This window comes from Gopherus evgoodei, chromosome 2 (assembly GCF_007399415.2).
Source record: "Gopherus evgoodei ecotype Sinaloan lineage chromosome 2, rGopEvg1_v1.p, whole genome shotgun sequence".
In the NCBI taxonomy this organism is placed as follows: Eukaryota; Metazoa; Chordata; order Testudines; family Testudinidae; genus Gopherus; species Gopherus evgoodei.
The window spans coordinates 280,931,486-280,959,204 of record NC_044323.1 but is presented as its reverse complement, the minus strand read 5'-3'; the positions used below and the strand labels follow the sequence as shown (position 1 = coordinate 280,959,204).

General features: G+C 40.2%; 1 protein-coding gene and 1 pseudogene across 4 annotated transcripts in view; both read right to left on the bottom strand.

The window, feature by feature from the left end:
* The window catches only part of EFR3A (EFR3 homolog A), a 174,594-nt gene that overhangs the window by 3,476 nt on the left and 143,399 nt on the right, over window positions 1-27,719 (bottom strand). For all 4 annotated transcript variants that reach the window (XM_030553839.1, XM_030553840.1, XM_030553841.1 and 1 more), the window contains 9 exons: window positions 27,090-27,165; window positions 25,990-26,151; window positions 24,586-24,717; window positions 23,673-23,740; window positions 21,430-21,557; window positions 8,409-8,497; window positions 4,012-4,060; window positions 2,299-2,402; window positions 363-412 (listed from right to left, as the gene is read on the bottom strand). In XM_030553839.1, coding sequence (XP_030409699.1) covers window positions 363-412; window positions 2,299-2,402; window positions 4,012-4,060; window positions 8,409-8,497; window positions 21,430-21,557; window positions 23,673-23,740; window positions 24,586-24,717; window positions 25,990-26,151; window positions 27,090-27,165 — 858 coding nt within the window. The remainder of the gene's footprint in view (window positions 1-362; window positions 413-2,298; window positions 2,403-4,011; window positions 4,061-8,408; window positions 8,498-21,429; window positions 21,558-23,672; window positions 23,741-24,585; window positions 24,718-25,989; window positions 26,152-27,089; window positions 27,166-27,719) is intronic.
* Window positions 13,912-14,060, bottom strand: LOC115647342 (annotated as a pseudogene).

Below are 27,719 nucleotides of genomic sequence, written 5' to 3'. Positions count from 1 at the left end.
GAGGAACTTCCTTAGGGACTCAATTAAACCCTAATTAATGGATGCAATCCTCATGGAAAACCTTCAATAATTTTAATGGAAAAAACCAAGTTTTATCCTTAACAGCAATACCTTTAATTATATGGTTTGGATAGAAAACAGGGGCTGACCTTTGTAAAACAAAATATTTGATGGGCTAATTGGCTAATCTTGACACAGGATATTTTTCTCTTAAAAAAAATCAGAACAGTAACAAAATCAAATGCTTTGTAAATGAGGCTATTTCAATAAAGTACATGAGACTAGCATCTTAAAGTAGCACAGAATTTTCTGACAACTACCCCTACATTTAAATTAATTCCCTTTTGTGCACAAAACCTTACCGAATGGTGAGCTCCAATATCTGTGCAAGTCTATCATGAAGAAAGTTCGCCTACAAAGAGAAAAAAATGTAATATTTTAATGATATCCTGTAAAACCACTGTGCATAGAATGATTATGAATAAGAAGCCTGGACTGGTTTAGTGGAATATACTCTGAATTTCAGAGTTTTGCTTCCCTGTTGCAGCAAGGACTTAGTTGTGTGAAGGCAAAAGAATAGCAACTGGGAGTTTAGTAACAACACTGAAGTAGATTTTTATTTCTTAAAAGATGAGAAGGGGGAAAAAAAAAAAAAAAGAGCATTCCAATGAGTTAAAGCCTCTTTGGCAGGGCTGGTGCAAGGATGTTTCGCACCCTGGGTGAAACTTCAACCTTGCACCCACCACCCAGCTAACCCCACCCCCCTCACGGCTGCTAACTCAGCCCCCTACCCGGGAGCCCCCCCCCCGCAGCAGTTACCCCCACCACCACGAAAGCTAACCCCTCTCCACCCCATCCCCCCAAAGCAGATAACCCTGCCTGGGTTTTCCCCCCTCCAGCTCACCTCGGCTTCGCCTCCTTCACTGCCCAGGCATGCGGCGCTGATTGGAGGAGACTTAGAGTGGAGGCTGTGTGCTCAGTGGAGGAGGCAGAGTGGAGGCAAGCTGGGGCGCGGAGCTGTTCCCCTGTGCGCCTCCCTCTCCTCCCCCCGTTACTGGAGGCAGCCCTCCCCGCGTGCCTCCCCATCCAGCTCACCTCCACTCCACCTCCTCGCCTGAGGGGACTTTTAGGTGCTCCCAATCACTAGGTGCCTAGGCGGCTGCCTAGTTTGCCTAAATGGTTGCACCGGCCCTGCATGTTGGCGTGATCCAAAAGTGACATTTACTTGTAATTCCAGAGGGAAATAATCATGGCTCTGAACCCAGTCACAAAGACAGCAAAGGTAAAAGTGTGTTTAGTATGCGGGGGATGGAGGACAAAGATCTGGTCTACACTAGAGTTAGGTTGACGGAAGGCAGCTGACGTCCAGTGCTCCACTCCATGTAAGTCACCCACTACATTGACTTAACTCCACCTCTGCGAGAAATGTAGCGCTTAGGTCAATATAGCTGGAGTGTGGGGCACTGATGGCTGCACAGGGCTGACAGCTAGAGTCCCTGACCGCAGTGCTTATAGCCCAACCCAACTTCCCACCCCATCCCCAACCTGCTCAGGGGCTGACAGCCAGAGCTGTCAGCCTGGTGTAGGGCTTAATTTCGCTGCAGAGAGCCTACAAGCTCTGAAACCGACAGGCTTGTAAGTTTCATAGCTGCTATTATTTCACATTTCATCTCCAGCTCCCTCTGTCATCCTTGGGGCAGGAGGCTCCAGCTGTGAGCCCTATGCAAGGCTGACAGGTGGAGCAGGAGAGGAAATGTGAAATCATAGCAGCCAAAAAACTGACAAGAATGTCAGTCTGCTGGTAGACTTTCTACTGTGAAACTGAGCCCTGCACAGCTCACAGCTGGGGCGGTTAGTCCTGGGGCAAGGAGCTCCAGCTGTGAGCCCCATGAGGCTGTCAGTGCCCACACAATGCCCCACGTCAGTGGGTGCAAGTACTCTTGGTGAGGACATGCACCATCAGCAGAAGGAGGGCAGTGTGGATACTAACAGTTGATTTAATTGCTGCAGTGGTTGTAGGTCCTGGTCTATTACTAGGGTCCCTAGTCACTAAAGCAATACAAATAATAAATAGCAATATTAATAGCTCTGTGAGATGTAGGGGACCCAAACGCTCAGAGTATAAGTAATTTTGATTTCCTACATAGATTAAAAATTCAGAGCACAGACAAAGTCAAAAAGGCAACAAGTGTTTTCTTTTAACAGTGAACACTATCGTGAACCACCCTTTATCCTCGTGTCTCCATTACCACTTGTATGAAAGCCTTTGAAACTATATAAAATGTAGCAAGAACTCACTTTTGTTTCACACTGTGCTGCAATTTCTTCAAAAGGTGCTTTTTGGAACTTTTCAATCACAAGACGCCTCTTTTCTTTTTCCTGCTCTTCAAGTCCAGTATTATCTTTTAAAAAAATGAAGACAGTTCTAATTTATGCTCATACAGACTTCCTACAATAAGTGAAATGACAATACATTAAAAGGTTTGTATGTCTTCATTTTTTATTACTACTACTTAAAATGAAGACATAAGACTAGAATCTTTTAAATGAATAGTAAAAAGTAGTCACAGCTTAGGCAGACTTATTGAATAAAGTTCTAGTTAGTCAAATTCCCTGTAATAATGGAACATGGTACTTGAGAATCAGTGAAAAAAAGTGAACACAAGATCATATCCTGAGGTCCCAACTCAGTTCCCACTGAGTCCATCAGTAGGAGTTTTGCCTGATGGGACTGCAGGATTTGCCCAGTAAGTTATTGTTATTAGGCCAATTATTGAAGCACAATATTTGCAATGAAAGGGAGAAAGATTGTGTGCCTAGCGCCGGCTGAAATACCACCTGCCCCTATTTCAGCAATGGCCAAGAAAAGTCTAAACAAAACCTGTCTCCTGCCCCGCTCACTGCGAACTGGAATGCCCAGGGTTCACTCTGTGAAAATGTATTTCTGAGATTACCTTGCCTGTGGGACTTGAGAGAAAAAGTTATTGTTTGGGCACAGGAGGTCACCACAGATGCAGTGGAATGTGGTCCAAACTTCATCCAGTGGCCACGTTCTTGGGTTTATAATATTAAACTATGCAATCCGTTATCCATCTTTTGCTATCTTCTTGCTCTTACGCTTGGGGGCAATCGGCTGAAAACAGGTGCTAAGACTTCGTGCAGCTTGTTTTTTTCAATATACCTGAATTAGTACCGATCCCCAGTTTTTCAAGTGTACACAAGACCAATCAATTCCATATACTATTCACTTTTTTTTTTTTTTTAAATAGTCAGCCTAACAAATTTAACCTGAGACTGGAGTCAACTTGGACTCCTTTATTTTCATGCATAACCAGCAGTAAAGAGTTTGCCCACCAAGTTATAAACTCAGTAACACTCTGCTGTCTTGTAAGTATGTTCCAAGTTATACTTTGATATGTGCATGGGCATAGTTTGACTTGCATAATCTTTATTACTGATGGTGAGATGTTAGAAGGAAGAACTCAGCTGCATTTTCAGATCCCAGGTTAAGTTTGCTGGGTTGGCAGTTGGAAAACCCCCTTTCTAATCATAACTGCAGCATATCTGACAACGGAACTCCTCTGAAGCCCATAATGCTAATTTCACGCACTATACTCAGAGAACTCCCTTTGAGGACTTGACCATTTGTCAGTATATTAAAGGTGCTTTACAGATATTTACTTAACTGAAATTCACACAGACTAAGGACAAAACTGTGTGTGAATTGCTTAAGTGTTTTTCAAGCCTTGACTTGTAAAGGGAAAGTTCCAGAAACTGTTAAAAATAAGAATGTATTTACCAGCTTTTCAGTAAGTCACATCCGCTGTAGGTAAAGAGAAGAGTTCTCTAAGAAATGCTGAAGATCATTAAGGGGTGTGTGGTTTCAAATCAATCTGCTATAGGATGAAAAACTAATATAGTATTTTAAGTATGCTATGTTAGCAAGTTTTTTTTCTGGCAAATATTTCATGTACTGGAAAAGTGTAAATGTAGTATTGCAATAAATCTCACCAATTGCTTTCTTCAAAGCTTCAAAGGTGATTTCTTCAGTATTATTGATCTAAAGGAAATAAGTGATTTTTAATTCAGTGAAACAACACAAACTGCTGAAGAATAAGTAATTTGTCTACACTCAACTATAATTTCAAAAGGGATTTAGGAACCAAATTCCCAATGGGCACCTAAGTGCCTAAATCTCTTCTGAAAAATGAGATTTAGGCTCCTCAATCAGTTGGACATTAACATAAGAACATAAGAATGGCCACACCAGGTCAGACCAAAGGTCCATCTAGCTCAGTATCTGTCTACTGCCAGTGGCCAATGCCAGGTGCCCCAGAGGGAGTGAACCTAAAAGGCAATGATCAAGTGATCTCTCTCCTACCATCCATCTCCATCCTCTGACAAACAGAGGCTAGGGACACCATTCCTTACCCATCCTGGCTAATAGGACTTCACCACCATGAATTTATCCAGTTCTCTTTTAAACACTGTTATAGTCCTAGCCTTTACAACCTCCTCAGGTAAGGAGTTCCACAAGTCAACTGTGCACTGCATGAAGAACTTCTTCCTTTCATTTGTTTTAAACCTGCTGCCTATTAATTTCATTTGGTGACCCCTAGTTCTTATATTATGGGACTAAGTAAATAACTTTTCCTTATCCACTTTCTCAATATCACTCGTGATTTTATATACCTCTATAATATCCCCCCTTAGTCTCCTCTTTTCCAAGCTGAAGAATCCTAGCCTCTTTAATCTTTCCTCATATGGGACCCTCTCCAAACCCTTAATCATTTTAGTTGTCCTTTTCTGAATCTTTTCTAGTGCCAGTATATCTTTTTTGAGGTGAGGAGACCATATCTGTACACAGTATTTGAGATGTGGGCATACCATGGATTTATATAAGGGCAAAAAAAATATTCTCAGTCTTATTCTCTATCCCCTTTTTAATGATTCCTAACATCCCGTTTGCTTTTTTGACCGCCTCGACACACTGCGTGGACATCTTCAGAGAACTGTCCACAATGACTTCAAGATCTTTTTCCTGACTCGTTGTAGCTAAATTAGCCCCCATCATATTGCATGTATAGTTGGTTATTTTTTCCAATGTGCATTACTTTACATTTATCCACATTAAATTTCATTTGCCATTTTGTTGCCCAATCACTTAGTTGTGTGAGATCTTTTTGAAGTTCTTCACAGTCTGCTTTGGTCTTAACTATCTTGAGCAGTTTAGTATCATCTGCAAACTTTGCCATCTCACTGTTTACCCCTTTCTCCAGATCATTTATGATTAAATTGAATAGGATTGGTCTGAGGACTGACCCTTGGGGAACACCTCTAGTTACCCCTTTCAATTCTGAGAATTTACTATTAATTCATACCCTTTGTTTCCTGTCTTTTAACCAGTTCTCAATCCATGAAAGGACCTTCCCTTTTATCCCATGACAGCGTAATTTACGTAACAGCCTTTGGTAAGGGACCTTGTCAAAGGCTTTCCGGAAATCTAAGTACACTATGTCCACTGGATCCCCCGTCCACGTTTGTTGACCCATTCAAAGAACTTTAATAGATTAGTAAGACACGATTTCCCTTTACAGAAACCATGTTAATTATTGCTCAACAGTTTATGTTTTTCTATGTGTATGATAACATTGCAACATTGAGTGCAACACCTAAATACCTTTTAACGTTTTAGCCTAACAGAGTCTTGATTTAAGAGAAAGATTACTGTGAATACATAAAGTAGTCTTATATTTCTTCACCATCACAGTGACTCGCTGTGTGATTACAAATCTTTTGTCTTCTGCACTATATTAATGTTTAGTGAGCCACCTATTTTATTATAGACAGAGCTGGTAGTTCCAGCCATATTTATGGTTACCTGACATTTCATTATTAAGACACATTTTTCAGTTGCCTATACGTTTACAAAATTAACTATTTGTGCTGAAATACCTCAGGTTGATTTATTTATTAATTTAAGTAAATTTCAACAAAAAGAATTCAACAGCTTCTGGGAATAAGAGTAAGGAAAAATACATTTTACCTAGCACCTTCAGGCTTTTTTAACACGGACTTGAAATTTGCCATAGGGTGGCCTGTGTGTTAGTATGTGCTTTTTGCTGCTAGAGAAAAAAAACAAAAACAAAACAACTCTGCCAAGTTATAAGCCTGTGAAAAACTACAGTTTGCACATGCTCAGTTGGGACTTGTTAGCATTGACAGCTAAATTCTTTTTACATTTTTTTGCCTGAACTGAGCATGTTCCACTGCAGGGCTGAGCAGGACTTTCCCTACAATTGCTGTTCTCGGCTGCTATGGGTGGCTATGGAACTGGGCACCTGAACAGAGAAGGAGATTCTGTTCTATGCTCTCAATACTCTGCCTACTGCCACCGAGGCAACGTGAAGGAGGAAACTGACTCAAATAGAGAGGACACAAAAGCCTGACCTAGAATTCGGAGAAGGAATGTGGTGAAATACAGAGGAAGGAGCAGACTGGAACAAAGAACGTGGTGTGGTAAGGAAAGACTGGGGCTCGGAACAAGGGAAGTTAGGCCCTAGGGACCGACTATGCCAGAAAACTGGGAGCTGGGTGGAGAAGAGGGAAGGCTGAGACTGTGAACCAGTTTAGGGACAGGATGGAGGTGGTGTGGGCACTAAGACCAGCAAGGCAAAGAGAATGGGACATTGAGCTAAGGGCTCTAACCATCCCAAGTTGCACGCCTAAAATTAGTGCACACTTTTGACCTTACTATGAAAGTTACTGGTAACCCTCCTAACAACTAACGGTTTGGCCATTAGGGGGAAGCAGAAACCTCACATACACAGTACCCTGAACTTTTGAACTCTCTTTTCTCTTGTGCCTCAAAGCAGAGAAAACTTGCCTCAAACCAGTATTTACTAACCAGATAACGAAGTGCGGGGTTTGACACCTACCAATCAAGTGTTAACTTTGTCTAAAAGTGTATAAAAGGCTTGCGAAATTTGTATGGACCAGAGTTTTTTGTACCAAGGTACAAGGCTCTCCTTTCTTCTGCAGAATAAAGCATTTTTTCCTTATCCCTGTCAGGCTGTTATTGGCTCTCAGCTAGGCAGACCCGATATTTTGGTAACATTACTTTCTGTGCCTCAGTTCCCCATCACATAGGGGTGTGTGAAAAATAGTTAATATTTGTGAAGTACTTCGACACTATGCTGAGAACCCCATACAAAAGCCCACGATGAAATTAAAATTCTGTATTCAGAGCAGGCTTTGAATAGTGTGAAGTAAAAAAGACATGGGCAGTCACAATTTCAATGAGGATGAGACAGAATACTATTCTTTCAATAAGCAACATCCCTCCTGTGCACTGAATGAGGCAGGAGTCCTGTGAAAAACTGTGAAAAGTCCTGTGATAAGATAATTAAAGACTATCATAATGCATATGCGTGGGGGCACAGGGGAAGGAATTAAGGCTGCGCAGTCACCCTTAGTTCTTGTATTTCTTAACTACTGAGCTTGAGACCATAATGTTCTTTCAACACATTTAGAATTACACACACAAAAGTTAATAAGAATTGAGGTAGGACATCAGTATTTACACCCCTGCTCTAGTGAGGGTGTAAATGCTGCTTCTCTTTAGCACTTGTAGAAAATTGGGAATTAATTATTTTTCACCTTTGTGTTACTTCTAGCATGTGTCAGGAAATGTGTAACAGAAACAGCTTACATTTTATGCTTAGCACACTTTCTTTTTTTGGAGGGGGGGGGTAAATTTCTGCGATCACTGGAAAGTGGAATATCTTTTCAGAACACTTCAGTTAAGAAGTCTAAGATTTGTCCCAACAGTTAGTCATATTGTAGCCTTCCTGCAAGATAAGTAGTCTCAATCTCTGTACCTTAAGTCTGTATCTTTTGTTTGATTCTATCAATTCTTTCCTCTGCCTTAAAATACAGTTTATTATACATTCCTGAAAATAGAAAGGACAAGATATAAGATTTATTTATGATATACAATGTGTGGAATTTCTCTCTTCCTGTGGTCAGTTCTATGAGTAAGTAGTGGCATCAAGTTACATATTTGGAGTTGCCTGAATTTTGCTCAGTTAAGATGTAATGTCTCAATGTATTACATAGAAATTTAGCATATAATTAGTGTTCCCTCAATATGTTATACTGGCTGAAAGGTAACTATCTAGAAATTTCATTGAAACAGTAGCCTATATTAATGGTCAAAAATAACTCAAGTATTGTAATGTACTTCTGCTTCAACAAACTAGGTAATAAAAATCTTTACTTCTGACGAGTTACAAAATAAGACATGCAAGACAAAAGATTTTGCGAGAGTTTCTCCAGAAAAGTTTCATTCTGTAGGTTCTCTCTTTATGCAAGAAATACTTCCTAGGATACCTTGTTTTTCCACATACCTTATCCTCTGTGTTGTTGCCAGGCAGAATATCCACCTGAATAGATACAGTGTCCACAATGCTCTTCCTTCTGGAGAGTCTATCTTCATCTAGACAAAAATAACAATTTTCATTTTCTGTATCCATGATATTAAAAGAGAGAAAGTAAATTCATGTTTCCTCACACAGCTGTGGATTTGTTTTTCCCTGTCTCTACAGCCAAGTTAATCTGTTTTATCAATAGGATATTTGTAAAAAGTATGAGAAAGTTGCCTTCTGTATTAGTGATTTTAAAATTCTTTCAAGTGTCACATAAGTTAAAAACGATAACAGCCATGTAATACCATCACATACATTCTACATTTCTAGACCACAAAAGTTGAATTCTGAAGAGTTGTTTGTAATTTAAAATTCATGTTTTTAGGCCTTAGTTTAGGGATGTTTTGAAATACAAAAGAGCTCTTCCACAGATGGTTCAGATGGCTCTCTGCAGAAAGGAACAGTGTGGGAGGAGATATATTTCTTCCCCTGCTGCCACTGATCTGATGAATATAAGCTTGTAAGAATGGCTATATTGGGTCAGACCAAAGGTCCATCTAGCCCAGTATCCGGTTTTCTAACAGTGGCCAATGCCAGATGCCTCAGAGGGAATGAACAGAACAGGGCAATAACAGAGTGATCCATCTCCTATTGTCCAGTCCCAGCTTCTGGGAATTAGAGGCTTAGATACTCCAAGAGCATTGGGCTGCATCATTGACCATCACGGCTAGTAGCCATTGATGGACCTATTCTGCATGAGTTTATCTAATTTTTGGAACCCAGTTATACTTTTGGCCTTGACAACACCTCCAGACAACGAGTTCCACATTTTGACGGTGTGTTGCATGAAGAAGTATTTCTTTATGTTTCCTTTAAAACTGCAGTCTATTAATTTCATTGGGAAACCCCTGGTGCTTGTGTTATATGAAGGGGTAAATAACACATCCATACTCACTTTCTCCACACTATTCATGATTTTAATAGACCTCTATCATATCCCCCCTTAGTTATCTAAGATGAACAGTCCTAGTCTTTTTAATATTTTATCAGATGGAAGTTGTTCCATACCCTTAAGCATTGGTGATCTTCCTGAAAACATCATCTGGGTCATTATGGATGTAGAAGCTCTTTACACTAATATTCCACATGAGGATGGACTATCAAGAATAGTATCCCTGATAGGGCCATGGCACACCTGGTGGCTGAGCTTTGTGACTTTGTCCTCACCCACAACCATTTCAGATTTGGGGACAACTTATACCTTCAAGTCAGAGGCACTGCTATGGGTACCCACGTGACCCCACAGTATGCCAACATTTTTATGGCTGACTTCATAGAATCATAGATTATCAGGGTTGGAAGGGACCTCAGGAGGTCATCTAGTCCAACACCCTGCTCAAAGCAGGACCAACCCTCAGACAGATTTATTGCCCCAGATCCCTAAATGGCCCCCTCAAGGACTGAAATCACAACCCTGGGTTTAGCAGGCCAATGCTCAAACCACCGAGCTATCCCTCCCAACTCAGAACGCTTCTTCAACTCTTGTCCCCTAGCGCCTCTCCTCTACTTGTGCTACACTGATGACATCATCACATGGACCCACAGAAGGGAGATCCTTGAAGAATTCCACCCGGATTTCAACAACTTACACACCACCACCACCGTCAGTCTGGACCAGTCCACATAAGAGATCCACTTCCTGGACACTACAGGGCAAAGAAGTGATGGTCACATAAATACCACCCTATACCAGAAACCTACTGACCGCTATACTTACCTACATGCCTCCAGCTTCCATCCAGGACACATCACATGATCAATCATCTACAGCCAAGCCCTAAGATACAACCAAATTTGCTCCAATCCCCCAGACAGAGACAAACACCTACAAGATCTTTATCAAGCATTCTTAAAACCACAATACCCAGTGAGAAAACAGCGAGACGGGTACCCAGAAGTCACCTACTACAGGACAGACCCAACAAGGAAAACAACAGAACACCACTGGTCATCACATACAGCCCACAGCTAAAAACCTCTCCAGCATATCATGAACCATCTACAATCTATCCTGGAAAACAATCCCTCACACTCTCAGACCTTGGGAGGAAGGCCAGGCCTCGCTTACAGACAGCCCCCCAACCTGAAACAAATATTCACCAGCAACTACACACACCACACCACAGAAACACTAAGCCAGGAACCAACCCCTGTAACTAATCTCGTTGCCTATTCTGCCTCCGTATCTACTCTAGTGACACCATCAGAGAACCCAACCACATCAGCCACACAATCAGGGACTGATACACCTGCACATCTACCAATGTGATATATGCCATGTGCCAGCAATGCCCCTCTGCCATGCACACTGGTCAAACCAGACAGTCTGTATTTAAAAAAATAAATGGACATAAAATCAGGACATCAGGAATGGTAACACACAAAAGCCAGTAGGAGAACACTTCAATCTTCCTGGACAGTCTATTACAGATTTAAAAGTAGCCATACGTGAACAAAAAAATTTCAGAAACAGACTTCAAAGAGAAACTGCTGAACTAAAATTCATTTGCAAATTTAATGCCATTAATTTGGGCTTGAATAGGGACTGGGAATGGCTGGCTCACTACAAAAGCAACTTTCCCTCTCCTGGAATTGACACCTCCTAATCAATTATTGGGAGTGGACACTTCCTGACTGAATTAGCCTTGTCAACACTGGTTCTCCATTGTGAGTTAACTCCCTTCTCTTCATGTGTCAGTATATTTATGCCTGCATCTGTAATTCTCACTCCATGCATCTGAAGAAGTGGGTTTTTTACCCATGAAAATTTATGCCCAAATAAATCTATTAATCTTTAAGGTGCCACCAGACTCCTTGTTTTTTCAAAGCATTTTTGTTGCCCTTCTCTCTACCTTTGCCAAGTCTAATATATCTTTTTTGAGATTGGGTGACCAGAACTGCACACTGTATTGAAGATTTGGGTGTGCAGTGTATTTTCAGCTGCTGCTGCATACTGAGCAGATGTTTTCAGAGAACTATCCACAATGACTCCAAGATCCCTTCCTTGAGTGGTAATGGCTAATTGAGACCCCATCATTTTGTATATATATTTGGGATTATGTTTTCCAGTGTGCATTACTTTGCACTTATCAACATTGCATTTCATCTGCCATTTTGTTGCCTAGTCACCCAGTTTTGGAAGATCCTTTTGTAACTCTTTACAGTCAGCTTTGGACTTAACTATTTTAAATAATATTGTATCACTTGCAAACTTTGCCACCTCACTGTTTATCCCTTTTCCCAGATAATTTGTGAATATGTCAAATAGCACTGGTCTCAGCACAGATCCTGCTATTTACTTAACTCCAGTGTGAAAACTGACCATTTATTCCTACTCTTTATTTTCTATATTTTAACTAGTTACTGATCCATGAGCGGACCTTCCTTCTTATCCCATGACGGCTTACTTTGCTTAAGTGCTCTTGGTGTGGGACCTTGTGAAAGGCTTTCTGAAAGTCCAAGTACACTATCTCCACTGGATCACCTTTGTCCACACTATCTGTTGACTCCCTCTAAGAATTCTAATAGATTAGTGAGGCATGATTTACCTTTTAGAAAAGTCATGGTGCCTCTTCCCACAACATATAGTGTTCATCGTTGTGTCTGATAATTCGGTTGTTTACTAAGGTTTCAACTAATTTGCCTGGTACTGAAGTTAGGTTCACCGACCTGTAATAGCCAGGACTGCCTCTGGAGCCAATTTTTTTTTGGGGGGGGGGGTGGAGTGGGAGACAATCGGAATTACATTAGCTATCCTCCAGTCATCCGGACTTAATTTGCTGGACATTACTTAGATTACAACATAGGTTCCCAGTTTGGTTACACCACCATTTCTCTCCTTTCTTGTTACTGAATCAAGAGGCACTTTTGAAAGTTTAACTGCCTGCAAAATTTTTTGGAATGCAAGACTGATTACACTTTTTTGTTAAGAGTATGGTAGTTTCATTAATGCTAGAGGGAGCAGCAGAATTGCATTTAATAGGAAGCATTCAGGACTCAGTGCCAAATTTGACACTATTTTGCTATACTTTCGATTTGATTTTCCATTTTCCTCCACGCCTTCCCATGAGTCTTGTAATGCGACAGCATAGCTGGGACATAGTGCATAGGTAATTACTTACTTACTCGTACCTTGTTCCAAATTTTTATAAGAAAAATTGCTTGTTGAAGCTCATGAATGGAAAACTAAGGCTCTCTAGATTTATGCATGGAAGAATTATGTCATTGGCTGCCACAATCTTCTTTGTGTTGCTCTGGCTGAAGTTCCTCAACCCTGTGCTAAAAAGGTCCAATTCTACAGATTAAGTTAGCTCAGACTTCATGGCTCATTCAATTCTTGACTTCTCCTAAGATTGCTGACAAGGGTGCCACTTATGATGCGGAAACCTGAGCCCTATCACCACCAGCCTATATAACACAGGCTGTGCAATAGTCACATGGCAAAGATGTATTAATGTATGGCAAGGGAGGTCCTCCACATCCCTAGTGGAGCTCGGAATCCCATACATCACATGTAGAAGACCTCACTTTCTGAATTCCCCAGCATTATTACTCCTTAATTGAGCACATGTTTGAGCAACATGAGATGGTGGCTCAAGGTTCTGAATATTAGACCTGAGACTACACTTGATCTTAGCTCACAGAACCTGAGTGTTGAATTTGTTATTGTTCCCACCTATTAATTTAGTTTTATACTTTTCTACATTCATCTCATTTTCCTTTGCAAACACAAATGTTGTAGTACAAAGCACACACTCAAGCACTCCTTTCGTTACCTTTCCATTGGCTTCCTGTCTCTTCAGAAAAATAAGAAATATGGTTCAATATAGTCTTAAAAATAAAATAGGATTAGTTTTATAGCATAAACAGGACAGAGTGAAGAGAACACACACAGAGGAGACATAGACAAACCAGACTGAGACTTCCATGTAGATTACAGGTATTAGGACTAATTTAGCTAATTTACTATTACTCGTGCACTGAAATAAAGCTGAAGATATATTTTAATATGGTTGCCAGAGATACTCCATATTGGTAAAGGTATTTTGCAGAATCTGGCTCATCTTTAATTTTCTGATGCCAACCTGCTACTCCCTACTCGTTCTGTATGACACCCAAAGAACGTATAGGAATTTGAGGAGAGCATAAAGCATGCTGACTATAAGAAATAAATGCAAGACAAAATTGTATCTTTGCTGCCACTTTGCTGCCTTATGTATAATCCACACACTTTTTGTCCGACGCTGGATTCAGCATGGTTCTATGTGTACAGACACCTCCCCCCTTTTGACATGCTTTAATTTTACATACTAGGAAAGCAAGGTGATTGCACTCAGAATATTTTGTTGACTAGGAAAAGCAAGCCCATACCTGTGTGTTAAATATCATAGGGGCCCTTTGTAGTTTTCTGATTAGTCAAGTTAGTCTGTGGAAAGCACAAACGCAGTCCTCCACTACCACAAATTATGCAGTTGAGTTTCCCACATTTGAGGAAAATCACAGGGGTCAGCACGCCCGCAGTACAATGGACATATGCACTCTTGGCTGGGTTTTTATACGATGCCACCATGGTTTTGATTATTAACCAACTTAAGTAGACATGGATTATCCAATGTGATCAGCCTCAAACAAGAGACCAATATGAAGTTCCTTACTTCGAGGCTTCCTACAGCATACATTTTTCCTTTTCTACATAAAGACCCGGTGCCCAAAACATGTTTCTCTCAAAATGTGATCTGTTAAATAGAGGGAGTTGATTAAGCATGTTATCAACCATGTAAATCTAAGTGATATAGTACCTGATTCCCATCTACATTAAGACTCCTCTAATTTGCTTTATAATACACTGATTTAAAATAAATAAAATCACTTTTTACAACCACTTTAAAAACAGAGTAAGTGTTTCTTATTGTAGTATAAATGAGCATCAGATACTTTCAAGTCCTTAAAGCTGGTCATCCTCTGTTTCAGGATGACAAAAGCAGTATTTTTTCTCCTAGCAGTAACATAAGCCAGAATTTCAGAAGTGGACACTTTGTATTAGAAGATTAATACTACATTCTCCAAAATGCAAAATAGGGCAGACTTTACCCGCCCCCCCACCAAAGAAAATGATTTTTCAAGGAAATAACTCTTCCTTTATTCCATCTGAATCCTACTGCACAGAAGGACAAGGCCTGGCAAACAAGATGCTAGATGATCTATCATATCTAAATATACTGAACATTTCAGAAAGACAGCAGCTCTAATCTTTCTTTACCACCAGGCAATTAAAAGGAATAAAGCATCAAAGGCCTCCATTGCAAGACAGAGGAAACTATCAATCAAAAGAAGGATACAAAGCTAGTGAGCCATGTTTGAATTATAGCTGTCATCCTTAAAGATTTTATGAACAAAAGATAGAAGTGGGAGGCAAACCTGTTGAAAGTCTCCGAATAAGGATAAAAAACAAAGATGATGTAATGGTAGGTGTCTACTATAGGCCACCGAACCAGGAAGAAGAGGTGGATGACGCTTTTTCCAAGTAACTGCCAAAAGCATTCAAAACACTGGACTTGGTAGTGATGGGAGAGTTCAACTATTCAGACATCTGTTGAGAAAATACAGCAGGGCACAGATTATGCAACGAGTTCTGGGAATGCACTGGAGATTTATAATTACAGAAGGTGGAGAAAGTGGGTAGGAGAGTGGCCATTCTAGATTTGATTCTGATAAACAGGGAGGAACTAGTTGAGAATCTGAAAGTGGAAGGCAGCTGAGGTGAAAGTGAAATGATTCTATGAAATGGTAGGAGGGAAAACAGCAGAAAAAGACAGTGGATTTCAACAGAGCAGACCTGACCAAACTCAGGGAACTGATGGACTTGCTTCTCATGGGATCTTGCCTAAGGGAAAAGAGTTCAGAGGAGTTGGCGGGTTTTAAAAGAAACATTATTAATGGCACAAGAGTAAATTATCCCAATGCATAGAAAAGATAGGAAGCATGGTAAAAGACCACTCTGTCTTAACCAGGATGTCCTCAATGACCTGAAACACAAAAGAAAGAGTTATACAAAAAGTGGAAACTAATTCAAATAATGAAGGATGAATATTAAAAAAACAACACAACCATGTAGGGACAAAATTAGAAAGGCCAAGTCACAAAGCAAGATAAAACTAGCGAGAGACATAAAAAGTTAACAAGAAAACACATTACCAATACATGTGAAGCAAGAGGAAGATCAAGGACGGAGTGGGCCCATTACTCAATGAGGAGGAAAAGACAAGAAATGTTTATTTACAGGACCGTGGTTTTTTGAGACGTGATACAGATGAATATTCCACCTAGGCAAGTGTGCACCCAGGACACCGGAGCTGGACAAATTTACCTAGCAGTACTTGTGTGGGGGTAGAGGGGCAGTGCTTGCGCTCCATGGTCATAGACCCTCCTCTGGCTATATGAGGTAGCACTGCCCCAACCCTCCCTCAGTTCTTTGGCACCGAATGTTTGGACACAAGAGTCCAATACAAAGGGGACAGAAGGACGGTCATAGAATACAAATCTGCATCATATCTCGAAGAACCACAGTTATAGTAAGTAAGTGTTTCTTCTTCTTCAAGTAGATGCAGCCACATATTCCATATATGTCCAGATGAAAGGCTAGACATCATCTGACAACTAAGATATGGAGATGCTGTCCCTCCAGAGATGAATGCGACTTAGGAAAAAACAGGTAAATATACTGGTTCAAATGAAACAGAGACCACTTCAGGCAAAAATTTTGGGTATGGTCGAAAAGTCACTTTATCTCTGGAGAACTGTCTTTAAGGAGGCTCTGCCATCACAGTCTGCAACTCACATACACTCTGTGCGGATGTTATCACTACGGCTGTCAAAGTAACGCTCTCCTTGATGCTTAACTGCCACGGCCAGATCGCCTATAGCCACAGCAACCTGGATTGTTTTCCCCCTTGTTTGTTCACACCGTACATGGCAGTGGTATTGTAAGTATGCGAATCACTGAGTCTCTGATATAGTACGGAAAAGTGAGAGATGCATTGCAGATGATCCAAAGCTACAGCAAATTGATATGGAGTGTGGCCACCTACACCGAGCACAGTCTCTGTACTTTCCGTGACCACAGGTGCACTCCACAACCCATCAGTGAGCCATCACTAACAGCCAACTTGATTGGTGAAGGCTGGACAAAAGGAATATCTTGGAAAACATTCTGTGGACACGTCCACCTCCTCAAGGAGACTAGGACCAGGACCAGTGGAGGGAGATGAACCAGTCTGTCTAGAGAATGAAGAGATATGACAGTAGTCGAGATACAAGAAGATGTGACTTCCCTTCTTCCTGAGAAATGTCATAATGACCACACATTTGGTAAAAACCCAGGAGGCAGAAGGGAGACTGACTGGAAGCAGTGTGTACTGAAAGTGGCATTCCGCCACGATGAACTGAAGGACCTTTCTGTGCCTACGTGAAAGTAGACATCCTGAAGGTCTGGAGCAGCAAGCCAGCCATTCTGAGACAACACGGGGAGGACAGTTGATAGAGTGATCATCTGGAACCTCATGTACCTGACATATTTGGTGAGGCTGTGAAGGCTGAGGATGAGTCTTACCCTTCCCTTGGATATAGGTACAACCAGGAAGTATTGGGAGTAGAAGCCGTGACCCTCATGTTCCAGCAGAACCTCCTCCATTGCTCCAAAGCCAGCAGAGAGCTAACCTTCTAAAGGAGCAGTATCTCATGTGAGGGGTCCCTGAAGAATGCAAGCCATATCAGAAAAGGCTGAAGGAACCGGGTATGTTTAGTTTGGAAAAGAGAAGATTAAGGGGGGACATGATAGTCTTCAAATACTTGAAAAGCAGTAAAGTAAAAAGTAAAGAAAGCAGCAAAGTAAAAAGAAAAGAAAACAGAAGGAAACCACCACATTTTAGAATTCCAAGTCCAAGAATAAAAACAAAGGGAAACCTGATAAAATTACAGCAACAAAACTAGCTACAGCATGAGGACTGAGGCAGAAAAACAGGAGGAAAGGGAAGAAATTAAAACTATGCACAACAGAATTTCTTGCCTATTTACCTAAAGGTCTTCTAAAAGCAGTTTGTTTGGATACTATCCACACACAATAGCTATGAGGAGGACAGGCAGACCTATGGTTCGGATTTACCTTTTGATTTGTGTCTGCATTTATGAGGTTTTTTGCCTGATGGAAATAGAGCTAAATTAAAAAAAACAACGAGAATAAAAAATTAGGTTTAAGTATCAGCTATAAAGCAAAAGATACAGAAAAAAAGAAAATCACAGAAATTCTATTGCTCAGATAAGAAATATGTTAATAAAACTCTCCCCAATATTAGTGATTGGCATGAAAATAGACAGATAGAAGAGCTTTGGTCTTGTCTCAACAATTCTTACGGTTCAAAACATTCACTTCCTCCAGCTTCTTATTTTTATCCTCAGAACAGGGCTTTGTAAGACAACTAAGAAAAGTTATGCACTGAAGAAAAAAGTTACTAGTTGTTACCCCATATATTTTCAAAAAACTTCCTAAGCATTTAAATATTTAAGTAGCTCAAAAACTCTCACTGAAGATTTTTCTGTTGGAAAATATTCAACTAAATCAAAATGTTTCACAGGTATTGTTAGAAGGCTTTTCCTTTATCCTCTCCCCAGTTCTTGTCATGAAGACAAAGCAGAAGACCAGAAGTCTGAAGTGCAGGCAAGACGATGTTTATTGGGGTTAGTTTTCAGCAAGCATGTGTTGTCCCATAACTCTGATGCCACAGAGCCTTGTTTCCCAGTATTCTGTCTCCCCCCTCCTCATTATAGGCATTATACCTAGGCATTATACCTAGGGCCCTACCAAATTCATGGTCCATTTTGGTCAATTGCACGGTCATAGGCCAACAGCTGCTGCTCTCCATCTGCCCAGCTTTGAAGGCAGCATTGTTGCCTACAGCAGTGCAGAAGTAAGGCTGGCAATCTCACGACTCCCATAAAATAACCTTGCAACCCTCCTGCAACTCCCTTTTGGGTCAATTTGAGAAATGCTGATCTTCCACGTGAAATCTGTATAGTATAGTGTAAAAGCACACAAAAGACCAGATTTCATGGGGGTAAACCAGGTTTCATGGTCCATGATGCATTTTTCATGGCAATGAATTTGGTAGGGCCCTATTTATACCTGAAATGCACACCCACAGTCCCACCCCTTGCAACTTATAGTCATGTTCCATTTTGGGGGGTTGTGAGTCTGGGGTCTTCATCCTACCCCTTTTGTACCCCATGGAAGGGGTAAGGCAGGAGGTTGTGCTATAGTCAGGGGCAGGTATTTCCCTGGTCTTTTAGTGTTTTACCTTCCCCTCCAATCCCCTCTTGCCCATCCCAAATGGCTGCTTGACCTTGCCTTGAGATAAGGAGTTGAGGCAGTCTTCAAGTGTGCGCTCATATATTATACTTTCACCATTCCCAGAAACACTTTAGCTACTTTTATCTGTTCCCATTATACTAACAAGCCCATCTGGCTTAGACAAAAGCAACATACACAGTATTTTTGTCACATATTAGTAAGGATCCCTTTGTTACACATACATTAAATAAAATAGGCAAGCAAAAATACCAAAAAATTAAATAGGCAAGCAAACCCCAAAATAACATTTCAGGTGAAGATACAGGCCTGGATCCCACATTGGCACTAGCATTCCTAATAGGGACGTACAAACTATTGAAATTTTGATGGGAAATTAGCAAAAAATTGTGTTTTAACTTTATCATTTTATTCTATTATAAACTATAATATACCAGTAATTAAAAGTTGAAATATCTTGAGAAGATCAAAATGAAATATTTCAGAATATTTGATTTCACAAAAAATTCCAAGATTTCAACTTTTCGTCCCAATTTGAGATGAAATGAAAAATTAAAAACCTCAGAATCTCACAGTATGGGTAATTCCATTTTTCAATCAGCTAATAATAGTCCACTTGCAACCAGTTCAAATTACTTTTCTGCAAAAAGTAGCACAATCAAATTAAAACACAAAAACCTAAGTGAAACTAACTCATGTTCAAGTACATATGAACAACTAATTCAGGGCCTGACATAGTAAAGTGCTTAAATCCATCCCTATTAAGGAAAGCACTTAAGCATGCGCTTTAATTCTACAGGCTTCATGTGCTTAAATGCCCTTTCTAAATAGGTGTGTTTTTTGAATCAAGACCTAATGTAGTAACAATCATTTTAACTTTTTACATGGTATCTAAGAAAAAAAAATCTGCTTTCTTTAATGAGCTCATCTGTAACCCAAACATCAGCCCCCTTTATGTCAATTTGTGTGAAGATTATGAAACAGAAATTGATTTGTTTCATATAAGAATTTGAACTTTTTGCATGAAATTCAGATCAGGCAACCTCTCTTCATTCTCACCTCAAAGAAATTAAAGGCATGTCTTCTTAAAAGAAAACAACAAATTTTTCTTTTACTGACACCTGGCATTTTCCTTCAATTTTAACATAAAAGGATTACATTATTCTATCTAGCATCTACAAATAGTGAAAAGGTTAACAACATATTTATAAGGTACTTAAATGTTTCCACATAGATATGGAATTTCCTCCTCTTACTGTGAGATGCACCATCAGTAGCAGAAAGTGCTGAGAGCACCATTTTAAGACTCATTGTGCCTAGTACACCATTAAGGTACCTTAAATGAATTTACGTTGCCACAGTACTCATGGCAGAACCAATGCACTGTCATGAGAACCAGTCCCACAGCAAAACTCTTAAGATTAGAGCTTTTGTGGTCTCTGTGACTTGATGTTCAGTGTGTACTGTGTCCCCTTCTGCATCTGATCCATATCTCCCAGCTAGGAACATTAAATTTAGGCTGTAAAAGTTTATAATTCAGCTTGAGACATCCTGGGGGTTAATCCCCCCAAATGACTCATAGTTACAATATTATAAATCCACAAAATATATATATCAGGCCTTGAAGCAGGAACTCTAGAAAGAAAAGTTCTTTGCTAAGCAAAAAAATAGGAAAACAAAACACCAAAAACATGAGATCGTTTTTTCTAGCAACAGAACCAGAGAAGTTATTTGCACATTGTGGAGGGTAAAATCTCCCACAATGCTTCTACATGGAGATATTTTATCATCAACAGTGCAATCCATCTCCCCAGTATTAAGAGGCAACACATGTGCTAATTAGAGACAAACATAATACATATAATATCTTGTTCATCAGTAGATCTCAAAGCACTTTAAAGGACATAAACCTCATTACTCCCTTTTTACATATACAGAAACTGAGGAAAAGAGGCAATGCGATCTGCCCAAGTTCATCAAGCAGGCCAGTGGGAACAGAACCCAGGTCTCCTGAGTTCCAGTCCACTGCTCTATCCATTAGGAAACACTGCCTTTCCTAGTATTTTTGTTGTGTGAACCCATGGTCTACTGTGAATTTGACTGAGCCAAATAACTCAGGCCACCATTCAGTCAAAGAGTGAACGTTTACGAACGAGGACTGGATTTAAATTACTTATCTAGTGAACAATTAATGTGTATACAGAGATTCAACATTGACTTAATACTGTAATACAAAGTAATTTCAGAAATTTAGTAATAAGTACTACCATCTCATTTAACAAATAAAGACTTTTTAATGAAATCAAAGTGAGGTCAAAACTTTCCACTTTGTGGTTTTTTTTGTTTTTTGTTAAAAGGATGCAGAAAATAAATCTAGGAGTTAAAATCCTGTGTTGTACACTGTACAGTACACCATGAACAAACTCTTACTTCTGAGGAAAACAGAAATTATACAGCCATGAAATTTTGATGCAAAGTATTCAAGTTACATATAGGTTGGATGTGGGTGACAGATCAGACATGAGATAAAATGAATTCTTAATAGCTGCTGTTGTAATAGTTATGTCACTGATTACTGCTTACCTGTTACCTGAGGCACATATGGCACTGACAATCTTTCCACGCTGTATCCACTGCCGCCTAATGATTCTGCAATCTTGTTTGTCAGGAAAAACAAGTTTTTTTCATGCTTCTCCAAAGATTTGGGAAGACTGTCAAATAATATATATATAGCAATTAATATTTATTGATACAGATCTATACATGTAATAAAATAAATCAAAAGCAGCAAAGAATCCTGTGGCACCTTATAGACTAACAGATGTATTGGAGCATGAGCTTTCGTGGGTGAATATCCACTTTGTCGGATGCTCCAATACATCTGTCTATAAGGTGCCACAGGACTCTTTGCTGCTTTTACAGATCCAGACTAACACTGCTACCCCTCTGAAAATAAATCAAAATCATATTGGAAGTCGTGTTGACGTTTCAATGGAAAGGAGCATAGTTAAATTGGCTATTAATAGATATATTCAAAGCTTTAATTTCTCTGTACATTTAAAAACCCTATTATGAATCCCCTTAACACAACACACCTAGACGATTTGCAACTTAATCATCACTGTTTATTCTTCACCTAGTTTAGGAGTCGCTAAGCTATTCTTGGCCTCATTTTGATCCATCAGTTCAAAGTAATTGCAAATGAAATAGATGTTCTAATAATCAGATCAGTTTATATTCAAGAATAACTTTCCCAATCATCTTTTATGGATTTGAAAGATTATGATGCAGGTAACAATTCTATTATTCAGACCATGTCTACATCTAAAATTTTGCAGCGCTGGTTGTTACAGCTGTATTAGTACAGCTGTATAGGGCCAGCGCTGCAGAGTGGCCACACTTACAGCAACCAGCGCTGCAAGTGGTGTTAGATGTGGCCACACTGCAGCGCTGTTGGGCGGCTTCAAGGGGGGTTCCGGGAACGCGTGAGCAAACCGGGAAAGGAGACCCGCTTCGCCGCGGTTTGCTCTCGCGTTCCCGGAGCCACCCAGCAAACCGCAGGGAAGGAGACCTGCTTGCTCGGGGCTCCGGGAACGCGTGAGCAAACCGGGAAAGGAGACCCGCTTCGCCGCGGTTTGCTCTCGCGTTCCCGGAGCCACCCAGCAAACCGCAGGGAAGGAGACCTGCTTGCTCGGGGCTCCGGGAACGAGAGAGCAAACCGGGAAAGGAGACCCGCTTCGCCGCGGTTTGCTCTCGCGTTCCCGGAGCCACCCAGCAAACCGCAGGGAAGGAGACCTGCTTGCTCGGGGCTCCGGGAACTAGAGAGCAAACCGGGAAAGGAGACCCGCTTCGCCGCGGTTTGCTCTCGCGTTCCCGGAGCCACCCTGCAAACCGCAGGGAAGGAGACCTGCTTGCTCGGGGTTCCGGGAACGAGAGAGCAAATCGGGGAAGGAGACCCGCTTCGCCGCGGTTTGCTCTCGCGTTCCCGGAGCCACCCAGCAAACCGCAGGGAAGGAGACCTGCTTGCTTGGGGTTCCGGGAACGAGAGAGCAAACCGGGAAAGGAGACCCGCTTCGCCGCGGTTTGCTCTCGCGTTCCCGGAGCCACCCTGCAAACCGCAGGGAAGGAGACCTGCTTGCTCGGGGTTCCGGGAACGAGAGAGCAAATCGGGGAAGGAGACCAGCTTCGCCGCGGTTTGCTCTCGCGTTCCCGGAGCCACCCAGCAAACCGCAGGGAAGGAGACCAGTTTGATTACCAGAGGCTTCCTCCTTCCACGGAGGTCAAGAAAAGCGCTGGTAAGTGTCTACATTGGATTACCAGCGCTGGATCACCAGCGCTGGATCCTCTACACCCAAGACAAAACGGGAGTACGGCCAGCGCTGCAAACAGGGAGTTGCAGCGCTGGTGATGCCCTGCAGATGTGTACACCTTCAAAGTTGCAGTGCTGTAACTCCCTCACCAGCGCTGCAACTTTCTGATGTAGACAAGCCCTAAGTGTGGCTCTCCACTTCTCAAGGGTTTAGGATACCACACTACATTTTAAAGTTACACAGAGTACTAATAAAATACCTTATATTACTCAGACAGTTTAGCATCAACATGCAGTTTTCTTCTGACTAACCTTTTATTAAGAAATTAAAACCGAGATTTCCCATCTTATTTTTAATACTACATTTTCCTTCCCCGGTTTGTGTATCATCATCCTCTCTGTGCCACTTTTCCATAGATTCAACCTACTCCTATGATGTACAATTGTTTAATCTCAATAAAGGGAATATTAAAATGCATAATCATTCATTCTATTATAAATATTTATATTTACATACATGCACTTGTCTTTGAAGATGTTTTCTGGAAGAAAATAGGAAGCTTCCACAGTTCGCGTTTCAATGACCTGAAAAACAAGCGAATTAATGCAAGCTGTCTTGGAGTGAATGAATTAAACTTTTCATTCTTATACTGACATATTTAATATTTATTTGTCCACATAGAATATTGCATATATTGTGTAGCAGATGCCACCACAATGGTGCATTACTGGTTTGACTAATTTAAGATATGTTTTCCCCTAAACTAACCAATACCTAAAATAACGGTTTTGTTTATTTTAGCCTGTCTGCTAGATTGTCAGCTGGTATAAATCAACATGGCTTCTCTGAAGGCAACGGAGCTATATGTTTTAGGCTAGCAGAGGATCTGGCCAATAAAAATAAAATTTCAGTTATAATGAAAAGTAATGTAGGTGAACAAAATTAAAATGCTAAATTAGAAGAGGTGAAAATTAACCGTACAAACTTGAAGGTAATATGCAATTTCCACTGAGCTGACAGAGATTGCACTATTGTAGTATTAACAGGCACAGAGATATTATGGGCCTTAGTTCTTATTATACAGAGTCTCTGGAGAGAGAGTTGAATATCATCTTACAGTGGGTCCAGCTTCATAGTCCCAAGATTATTCAGTAAGAAATGCAGCCGCTAATACATCTACTAGAGAGGCCATTGCAACAGATATGATGACAACACAAATTATGCAAAAAGGAGGGCGTGCTCATAAGGCGAAAGTGACAATAATGGCAGTATCTCTACATATTCTACCTATTATAGCCTTTCTACGCTTTTAGTGTCTGTTGCTATGCAAAAGACACTAAAAAGAAAAGAAACATTTAGCAAAAGTTATTTAATTATTGTAGTGTATGAAATGCCACGCTAACTATTGAAATGACTGATTTTATACTACCTTGCTGACATGCTGGCAAAAGGCAGGGACTGCAATCATCTGACTTAGAAAGTTGAGGTAGGCTGCAACCAATGCCATGACACCACAGCGATTGAACATTGGCAAGTTATCCTCATTAATGATGATGGTATCCTATAATAAAAAGGAAAACATCAAGTGACCCAACATTTACAAGTTATTCTGAATTTACATGAATGTTTCATAATCACTTTGTGTACACTACTAACTAGTGCTTAATGTCTTCATCTGAAGGTCTCCGTGCAGTTCTAATACATAGCCTCTTAACATTCTTGAAGTAGGTAAGCAATAGCCTCATTCTACAGCTGGGAACAACTAATGTAAGGACCCACAGTTACACCATGAGTATAGCAGAGCAAAGCACAGGGACCCAATTCAACACTACCCCCATAGGATATGAATAACTCTACTGAAATCTCTGGGGGTTACTTCCTTCTCCACCATGGGACACATGTCTTTTGACACCTAGTCCTGTGTTTTCCTCATAAGACCCCTTCCCCATCCTAAATATAGCAATTCCAGGAAATTAGAATGTTATTTTAAAACATACATTTTACAAGATGACTTAAAAACAGACAAAATATTGGCATGAGTCACAGGCAAAACATATCAAAAAACACACATAATAGCTCCTTAATCTTCACAGTGGTTAACTGTTAGAAAGGTGAAGTGACTTGCTTAGGACCACATAATGAATCACTGGAAAAGCCAGGATTAGAGCTCAGGACTTATTTCTATCCAGATTCTTCTACTGCTCCAATAACCATGGTATCTAAACTGTTGAACTCCTGTTCATTCTTTGAGATCACACTGCCTTTCTACCGTATTTAGCAACCTTTTAGTAAAGTCTTATTTTATTTAATTTAATAGAAGAGACCCAGGCAAAATTTCAGCACTTATTAAGTTGCCTGTTTTTCAAAGATGCTAGGAAGCTGCTGGTTCTCACGCCACATATTTAGAGTTCTACCTTGAAAATCTTGGCTCCTGTTTCTGAATATATGCAAAAACCCAGTGAAAATTAAAATAATCTCAATACTCAGCTTTTCATTTTCATTTCTATTTATGTATAGAGTGACTGGATTTATGACTCATTAGAACAATCTGTAACTCATTAATCTTCCTTTGTCCCATGACTGGAGAGATGTTAACTGGTCACTTCACTTTGAATGGTCTCTTGCAACATGTGTTAACTCCATATGTTAAACAATCTGTTCCACCTTGTATTTACCTGAGACACTCTGGCTGCCTTTCCAAGACCTGAAGAAGAGTTCTGTGTAAACTTGCTTCTTTCACCAACAGAAGTTGGCCCAATAAAAGATATCCATAAATTAATTAAATAAATAAATCCATGAATGGATTAACCCAAGTATCATTCCTGAAGCTTACCTGCAAAGCAATGGCCAGTCGAATGAGGTCAATAACCACTTCTTCATTGGCTAGTTCAATTGTTATAAGAGCTAGAGACGTGAACAGCAGCTCAAAATTCTTTTGGACATTATCATCTTCTTTACAGCCTAAGTAGATGTGCCTGTATAACTGCTGCCCATGCTATAAAGTGCAGAAAAGGGACATTCAATACTGAAAAGATACTGTCAATAAAGATTATTTTAAAGTAAACCAAAACAGGTTATTAAACAAAAGAGCACTACTTTTCTACCTTGAGTGCAGTTTTAGAGTAATATGCCATTTTATGTGAACACAGTTTTCAGTCTTATACAAATAGTTTAAAACAGTGGTTTTCGAAGCCTGTCCATTGCTTGTTCAGGGGAAGTACCCTGGCAGGCTGGGCCGGTTTGTTTACCTGAGGATTAGATCTGTATTGGAGGACCATAATGAAGTTATTGGTGCTCCACATGAGTCTGGGTGCATGGAACTTAATTCAGGATCAGGGCTTAAAGTCGTTAAAGTCCTGATTCTGCAAAGTACCTAACTTCATGCATGTGAGTACTTTCACTGAATGAGAGATTGAGGGTACATCTTCACTACCGGCCTTATCAGTGGGTAGCAATCGATTCTCAGGGATCGATATATCGCGTCTCTTCTAGACGCGATATATCGATCCCAGAACGTGCGCCTGTCAACTCCAGAACTCCAGCAACGCGAACGGCGGTAGCAGAGTTGACATGGGGAGCCGCGGACATCGATCCCGTGCCGTGAGGATGGTAGGTAACTTGATCTAAGATACTTCGACTTCAGCTACGCTATTCACGTAGCTGAAGTTACATATCTTAGATCGATCCCCCTCCCCTGCCTCCCCACAGTGTAGACCAGCCCTAAGCTGTAAATTCTTCAGTGCACAGAACTGTCTTGGAAATGATTCAGTACCTTGCTTTTAAGGTGCTATAAATTAAAATAAATTTATAAAAGTATTTTATATTGAGATTTTTAATTTGATGTGAAAATGTTGCAGCAAAGAAAGACAAGTTAATGATTCAGCTACTTTACATGCTCTTTCAGAGGAAAAGATAACTGTTTCATGCTATTACCTTCTTCATGAAGCTCACATCTTGCCTTGAAATTTTGTCTCGTTTTATCTTTAGATCAGAAACATCTGGTATTATTCTACAAAGGCAACAAGTATGTCATTTTAATAAAATAACCTATTTATAATTTGTTAAGGGAAGTTGTATGGGGAAAAACAGGCTATGTAATATATATGAGCTATTCAAAACATTCTTGCAATTTCCATTTTAATTATATCCAATCACATTCAATTTTCAGTTTTAAAGGAAGGAAGCAAAAGTAATTATGACTCAAACACAGAAGATTGCATTTTACAGAGCAACAACTATCTTCTACAAAGCAAAAATACAATTAAAAACTTAATTAAACCAACAACTATTCAGAACTTCCATTTAGTAAACAACATATTAGGGCTTGGACATAGAACCATCTCTGTCCTTCAATCAATGTAACTGTTTTCCAGTTTTGTTATAGCAAGGTGGGCTACAGTGTTACTAAAATGCATAGTAAACAATAAGACACAGGAAGCTACATGTACAAAGAACCATATCTAACAACTTAAATTTTGAGAAAATAGTGCTTTAAAATGTTTGTGCTTTGAAAAAATATAATTAACTATATGCATTACTTTATCATTTGGATATTAAACTAGA